The 8,449-nt window shown below is 36.9% G+C and overlaps 1 protein-coding gene across 2 annotated transcripts in view; it reads left to right on the forward strand.

The window, feature by feature from the left end:
• Positions 1–8,449, forward strand: part of USF3 (upstream transcription factor family member 3) — a 50,721-nt gene that overhangs the window by 29,276 nt on the left and 12,996 nt on the right. For both annotated transcript variants that reach the window (XM_045785161.2, XM_045785162.2), the window contains exons 5-6: positions 2,067–2,149; positions 6,635–6,731. In XM_045785161.2, coding sequence (XP_045641117.2) covers positions 2,067–2,149; positions 6,635–6,731 — 180 coding nt within the window. The remainder of the gene's footprint in view (positions 1–2,066; positions 2,150–6,634; positions 6,732–8,449) is intronic.

Genomic DNA, 8,449 nt, shown 5'->3' on the forward strand with positions numbered 1-8,449 from the left:
GAAATTATTCTGTAGTTGATTGTAAGTTTTTATGTTATAAGTAAGCATAGCATCATTATTCATTATGTTTTAGGAAAATCTTCCTTACCTTTTTTTTTTTTTAATATTTTATTTATTTCTTTGAGAGTAAGAGAGCATGGGTGAGGGTGAGGAGCAGAGGGAGAAGCAGATTCCCTGCTGAGCAGGGAGCCTGATGCCGGGCTCGATGTGGGCTCGATCCCAGGACCCCAAGATCATGACCCGAGCTGAAGGCAGATGCTCAACTTACTGAGCCACCTAGGCTCCCCTGTTCCTTACTTTTTTGTTCCTTTACTGTTTAATTGACAGAACGCCTCAAGTCTCATGAAGATGGCTTGCTAATCATCTTTTGATTCATTGTCTATTTAGATAATTTAAGGATTAATATGCTCCCGGAACTAATGGTTTAAGTGATTTCACTCACTGAGGAAGTCCAGCTCTACCTCTCCCAAATGGAATAAAGAGTATGTGCCTTTGCAGAAATTCCAGAGGGGGTGGCTGCCTAGAGGAGTAGGGAAGAGATGAGCAGCAGGCTGTAGATCTTAAAGGTCCTTGAAATGTGAAAGATCTTAAATGAAGTTGTGGAGTCCTCAATTATAGGAAGAAATGTAGAAAATAAATATTTGGTTTTACCTCAAATTTCAAAATTATAGGCCAACGCTGGATAAACATTTATAGAACTAATTGTGTGTACGTTTACAATTTGGTACATTTTATAACATTTTATTTTTCAGGGGCTACAGTCCAGATCTCAGACAAAATATTTTAGAAGTTAATATCTATTACTCTGTAAATGATACCTTCCTTTCCTTAAGGAAAGAACCCTGGGGGGATTTTTGTCTATGGAAAGGGGTGGTGAACACTGGTGGAATATTGCTGCTCCCCAAAATCGGAATTTCCTGCCTTTGAATTCCCCTTTATCACTGTGGCTAAAGAGTCTTAATGTTGTTGGTTTGTTGTTTTTGTTTTTTTGTTTTATTTCACCTCCACACATTTAAAGATTCACTCGTAGGTGAGAACAAATACTATTGTTTAAAGAATTACAAAGAAAAGTTAGTTATACTGTATTGCTTTGCCTTCTTTGGCCAAATGAATTAAATCCAAACTTTTTTGGCCATGGGAACTAAATATTTTTATTGGAATTAACTCACATGGTGTCATAAATATGTACTGTTAGTATTTTATTTTGAGAGAGTAATTAGATGTCATTAAAAAGATATCTTTACTGCTAGACTATGAAGCAAAAAGTATGTATTTTACAAAACAAAGACCTGCTCTTATGGTCAATCTGAAAGACATCCTCTTAGAAATACTGGAATCTTGTTAGAAAGGAAAGTTTCAGAAACCTTTCTGACAGAAAATAGCCAAGACTAATGTTTCTACTTACAGTGTCTTGTTGAAATTATTTAGATCATCTTGTGCCCTCTTGACCCTCCCATATGATCTTTAAAGTTGTAGCATGTAAGCCTGGAGTATTTCTCAGTTAATTTGATTGAGATGTTGTTGGTTGCTCAGTTTCTTAGATGGGAAAAGTCCTATGTGGCCAAAGTGAATAGACCAGACTCCATAGAAATTTTAAGTCATAATAGCTGTTCTATTCGAAAAATGCCTTCTAGTCATACTAAAAGGTGTTTTAAGGTTCTGTAATCTAAGTAGGTCTCATTTGCCTATATGAAAAGGCAGCTGTTTAGTAACTTAGCTTGTTAGTGGCTTCTTAAATTTTAGTTAAAATCTCTAGTCATTACTTGAAACGTAATAATGGCCTTAACAGTGACGTAATATTACCAACTTTTGTTTATAGTTTGAATTTAATTATTATAGATCACATTTTTAAAATGTTAATAGAAGTACTACTTATATCAATTTCTGTGAGACTAGACTTAAAATATGACGTTCTTAGAAATCTAATTGTAGTTGTCTTCAGTAGATACTGTTTGATAAAATTTTGTTAGGGATTTCGTTACCTAAAATTTCTTTACCCAGGGAGAATAACAGACTTTGGCAGTGGTACCATAAGGTTTGATAAATGGATTTTCCCCCCTGTCTAGTGGAGAGGCATAGAAAGAAGAAAATCAATGCCGGAATAAACAGGATAGGAGAGCTGATCCCATGTTCCCCTGCCCTGAAGCAGGTAAGAAGTCCACTCATATTTTCATTCATTACTTGTGAACAGATAACTCCCTAAGTTGTTTCTTTATTCAGACAGATTATTTTTGTTTCCTGTCGTTTATGGTATATAGTTAATTGCCTCATTGTTTTTCATTTGCTTAATTTTCTATATATCCATCTTTAAATTTCCCCATACTTACAGCAGTCTTCTAATAGAGTGTTCTGCATGATCAGATGGACCATATAATTTCTACATCTTTAAGATCTTGAATTATTCAGTCCCTTGATTACATTTATTTATGTGCTATTGTATTTACCAGGCATTTCTTTTATTTTCTGCCAATCATGTTTTTTGTCTTTAAATTCTTACCTAGAATCTTCCAAAGATCTGTATTTTATTCTCCTGTCAACCTCCAGTGGTACATAAATCTCAGCTTATTAAAGGTGACCGTTTTCCCTCATGAAGATAGCTTTTTGTTTCCTTTGATAATGAGGATAAAATGTGCTTACCGAAAACAAAACAAAACAGAGTGGAAACAGTATGGAAGGCATAAAAAATTTGAAAAATAAATTGACATCCTACTCCCAAGTTACAACTACTATTACAAATGTTGTTACACATCTCTTCAGACCTTGCTTTACGATTACACACACACACACACACACACACACACACACACACACACTGAGTGCTGTTTTATAACCTGCCTTGTCATTTTCACTCACTGGCATATAGTACACTTTTAGTTATAGATACCTTTCCTCATATGATCTCATTTCTTTTTCATGGTTATATAATGTTTCATCATAATGGGATATCATAATTTGTGTTAGCCTTTTTGGTTAATTTTTAATTAAATTAATATATGTGAAAATTAATATATAAACATAACAAATAGCACTAAAAAGCTTAAAACAAAATTAGTCTCTGGCCTACTTGCTTCCCAAGTCCAGTACAACAACTTAAAGGCATTCTCAACCGTTTCTTCTGGAATTCACCTTTATATTTTGAAATAATAAGCTTATATTACTTTATGTTAATTTTTCTATTTTAGATTTTATCTCTTGACTTCTTATTCTTTTCTCTTGGCTTCGCCTTATCTAATCCTCCCAATATAATTCTACCCCAATTTTTGATGAAATTGGTGTTCAGTTTTTTGTTTTTTAGACTGAAAATATTGTTTATGGTAGACCAAGGAGTACTATTATTATATTTTGTCTTATATGTAACTTTTGTATTTTTTGGATTAATAATTGCCTCGTTTTTCGTTTGCTTAACTGTTTATATACCGATCTTGTTATTTATTTGTTTAAATTTTTTTACATTTATTTTTTATTTTTAAGTAAGCTCTACACCCAACATGGGGCTTGAACTCACAACCCTGAGATCAAGAGGCCCATCTCTCTCTATACGTATCTTTAATTCTTTCCACACTTTCAACAGTCTTTTTAGAGTTTCTACATAGTCAAGTGTAACACATAATTTCTATTTTCTCTTTTTCCTTTGAGACTTGACTTCTGGAAACTTCTGCCCTTCTTCAGTCTCAGTTGATTGGTCTTTTCCAACTCTTCGTTTTTAATTTCAGCTCTCATACTTTTAATTTTCAAGAGTCTTTTTCTTATTCTCTTTGTTCTTTTTCATAGAACATGTTTGGTTCATAAATATAATTACCATGTCATCTCTGAGAATGTCATATAGGTTTAAAAAAATTTTTTTTCTTCTTGTCTTTGTTTCTTCTGATTTTCTTTTTCCCCCCTTTGTTTTGATTTTTTGTCTTTCATTTTGAAGACTTTCCTTAAATGTTTAATGATACTTAGCTGTTTTCTCATATTTGAGAATGAGGCGTTAAAAAGCCGATTGAATAGGCTTAACTTTTGGTGCCCTAACTATTGAGTGATGAGGTGGTGAGCTAGCGTTATTGTTTTTGTGGCACTAAAAAATATCAATATTGATAGCTTGTTTAATTTTGGGAATAGCTATTAACTTTTATTTTCCAGAGAAGAACCCTACAGCCCCCTGTCTAGGAGTGGATAGGGTGGGAAGAGGTGTATAAGGCTGGTTGCCATATTCTGGGAGCTGGGTCAGGGAAAGGGTGCTGGAGAGTCTTATGCTTTAGGAGGCAGAATTTTACTTTACCCTCCTGTCTTCACTGAGTTGCCTCATCTTGTCTACTTCTATGCCAAGCATCCCTGAGGCCAAAATTCTCTGGTTCAGATTTCACAGAAAATGAACTTGTCTCCTGCAGTTGGGGCAGGAAGGGGAAGTCATCCAGCTGCGTAGGATGTGTGTGTTGGGGGGGGTTGTTAATGTTTATTACTGCATAAGAAGAGTCGTTCTACCAGTCCCCTCAGTTTAACCCCATACCTCACCCCACCTTTTGTGGTAGCCGGAGCTTCCCAGTCCTGAACCTCCCCAAGCTTTTAGAGGGCCAGATCGATTTGCTCACTTCTCAACACCATCTCCCTTGGTCTTACGCTTCAGTTTCTTTTCATTCTCTTCTGCAGGATGGTACTTAGTCTTGCATAGGTGTGTTTTTTCATTTGTGTGTGTGTGCGTTTTAATGTACTTTGAGTTTCCTTAACATGATAGTAAATTTAAGCACAGGAACTATGTCTTCTGATTGCTTTTCTTTCTCCACCTCTCAAAGTACAGTAGCTTTTCAGGAAATATTGGTGTTTGCCCAGTAATATCTTATTTTCCTGCTCTTGGTCGTCATTCCTACAAGTTTCTCTGAAAGGAAGCCATAGTCATTTCACTTCCTTGGTGTCGTAGAGTGTGCAATGAAAGTCAGTATCTGGCTCCCAGAAGCCAGTAGATTCAGATTCTCTTCACTGTTGCTACGTGTCCTCAGCCCCGTCTGCAGCAGAGAGGCAGTAGGTGGGCACTGTCAGGTTCTGCCTTTGTCTCAACTCTTGCTTTAAGAAAGGACAGTACTTACTTTTTCTCTCTAGAGTAAAATGTTTCCAAGATTATATTGGGTCTCTGTTGGGACTTTGTGACTTGTAACTTTGTGAACCCAAAGCCCTAAATCACTGATTCCTACCTGAAAAGAGCTCTCTGATAAAGTACTGGGGATATTTAATAATATACATACTGGAATAGAAATTAAACATTCACTGCAACATTTTTAATAGCTGAAAAATAAAGAACCAAAATGCCTCTGATACAGCTTAAATAGTTGTCCGTAATGGACTCAAACATAAAATAAATTCAGCCCTTAGAAAGTATAAGATAGATATCTAAACTTTATATATCTCCAAGATATATTTTTAAATAAGAAAGAACAATGTGATATACTGTTTATAGTATCCTTCTATCTTTTTTTTTTTTTAAGATAGATAAACAGATCCAGGTATCAGCATAGGATAATTCTGGAAAGATATTTGGGTAACTTTATGGCAATTGCCTTTTGAATATGGTCTAAAGAACTAGAGCTAAAAGGAGTGCCACTTACTATGTTTTTATTTTTAACAATTGTTCATAGAGTAAAGAATAATATTAAAGTCTGAAATCTTTACACGGCCTTGAAATCCTTCTCTGGCCTCTTCTCCTACCACTCTTCCCCTATGTACTTTACTGTAGTTCCGCTCACCTCACCACGGTTCCTCCGGTGACGTGCAAACACAGCCCTGCTTGAGGGCCTTTGCCCTTGCCTATCCTAATACCTGGCCCCTCTTCCTCCAGATATCCATGGGGCATACTTTCTTGTACTTCCTTCTAGTTTTGTTTTGTCTTACAAGAGAGGCCTTCTCCAACTTCCCCATGCAAAATAGATAATAAGACAGTGTCTTAGTTTGGGCTCTTATAAGAAAAATAACATAGACTGGGTGGTTTAAACAATGGAAATTTATTTCTCACAGTTCTGGAGGCTGCAGCGTCTAAGGTCAGGGTGACAGCTGGTTCATTTCCTGGTGTGTGCTCTTTTCCTGGTCATGTCCTTGAATGACAGAGAGCGCGATCACCTCTCTCATGTCTTTTCTTCTAAGGGCACCGATCTCATTCATGAGGGATCTACCCTCGTGACCTAATTACCTCCCAAGGGCCCACCCACAGATACCATCACATCGGGGATCGGGGTCTCAACATGAATTACAGGGGGGCACAAACATTCAGTCCATAGGACAGAGTGACCTCTGTCATTTCTCTGGCCTCCTCTTTACCCTGCTTTATTTTTTCTTCATAGCAACTTAGCACTGCCTGATTATTTATATTATATATATATATTATATATATATGTATATATATATAACGTATATTCCTGAAGGTCAGGAATTTTATGTTTTGTTTATTATATCTCCAGTACCTAGAACAGAGCCTGACACATAGTAAATGCTCAGTAAATACTTAGTAAATGGAAAATGACAGTAGCAGCATTTGAATATGGTTGCCTGTTTTAATTTTGGGAGATACATACCACATATATGTGATAAAACCAAAGCTTGAAGTTTCTTCTGGCAAGTTCTTACTCTTCAGTGAAACTTTTAAATGGTTAATTCTCTTCGGCAGAGCAAGAATATGATCCTGGACCAAGCCTTTAAATATATAACGGAACTGAAAAGGCAAAATGATGAACTCCTGCTTAATGGAGGAAACAATGAACAAGGTAAAGATTTTGAGATTCTTACTTTTTGTTGTTTTCTCAGCGTTCAGGTCTTTGTGTCGCAGGGCAACTTATATGAGGATACAGAAGGCTTTTTTGACCAGAAACATTATTAAGATTGTGCATTCAGTGGGTCTGAGAGAGTAGTGTTGCAAAACAGATTCATCTTAGTTTACCTCCCCCCGTGAGCAACTCGCACTTTTCAGGCATACAGAATTTTGATTTTGAACTCTTGTGTGTACTTCATGTTTGCTTAACTCATGAGACAAATAATGCCGGGTCTCTTTTATTCCAACTGGATCTTCCAGTTAGAGGGTGTAGGGGAGAGTCCTGCGCAGTGTAACTTCAAAATAAAACAAAGATATGCCTGGGCCAAGACTTAACTGTGAATCAACTCAAAAGGTAAAATATTCCATTCATAATTGTTTATATTGCATGTAATGTGTGTATCAGACAGCCTGATCATTTAATGAAATTTGATTTTATTATTCATTATTTTTTTAGATAATTACATTGTAAAAAATATTAAGTTTTTTATAACAGCTGAAAAGGAAAATATCCCAGGCAAGTGTAAAGCTCAGAGTGGTAGGCAGTTTGAATTGTCCTTTATTTATGTCTCTGACAAGGGCAGAGGAAGAATTTCCTGTGACAACTCAGTAGGTCACCTTAAAAGGAGAGGAACAAAGGTAGAATCTGCTGAGGTGGGGGCAGTGATGGGCTCCGTTTATTGTATATCTGGAAGGTCAACATTCTGAATTCTCTGCTTACTTTAAGTTAGATTACAGCTTACCCCCTCACCCAAGTCAACCATCTTTTACAGTCCAGGCCTTGTTTTATGATGCGGTAGGTGGTTATTTTCCTAATACATGTTTGGGAGCTGCTCTGAGGCACCCCACAGAAGGGATGTTAAGCCTAGAATGATGTGTACACTTCTCTAAGGAGAGCTCCTTTGGTTTCCTAGAGCCTGAGGCAGTCAAGTTACCTGGACCCTTAGGGAAAAGAGAACCTGTTAGAAAAATACAAGTTGCATGGGGCTCAGGAAAAGCTGAGCAGGTGGGCCAGGGCTTGAGGCAGCTTGGTCTTAAGTCGGACTGCCTTGTCGTCTCTGTCACCATCCTTTCTTTGGTTCTTTTTGCTGCATCTGCTCTCTTCTCTTCTCTTTCCCCAGCAGCTTCCCCACATGCTCATGGTCCACATGACAGGCTGGGCCGCGGTCCAAGTGGTGGCCTTGGGGGTCAGACCCACCTGGATTGAGTCTCCTCTTCACTTACTCACTCAGTACCTGTGGCTATTTACTTCAACTCTCCCAGTCTCAGTTTCCTTATCTTAAAATGAAGATAATCCTCGCATGTATGTGATTGACTTTAGACAAATTTATGTGATTACTCCGAGCCTGTTTCTCACATCTCAGAATATTGATGACAATAGGTAGTTCCCATCTCATGGTCGTTATGAGGATTAAAGGAAATAATGCAGGTACAGTACTTAGAGTAAAGCTGACATATAGTAAATGTTACCCATTACTGTGGTCATTGGTATTATTATTATGAAATGAGATGATGAATGAAAAGTGCCAGGCATATAGTAAGTCTGTAGTGAGAACAGAATTATTGTTTCGTCCGTAATAATTGTCCATGAGTTTCTTTTTTTTTTTTTTAAGATTTTATTTATTTATTCGACAGAGATAGAGACAGCCAGCGAGAGAGGGAACACAAGCAGGG

The sequence above is a fragment of the Ursus americanus genome, chromosome 4 (genome assembly GCF_024610735.1).
Source record: "Ursus americanus isolate L20-20 chromosome 4, mUrsAme1.1.p, whole genome shotgun sequence".
Taxonomy (NCBI): domain Eukaryota; kingdom Metazoa; phylum Chordata; class Mammalia; order Carnivora; family Ursidae; genus Ursus; species Ursus americanus.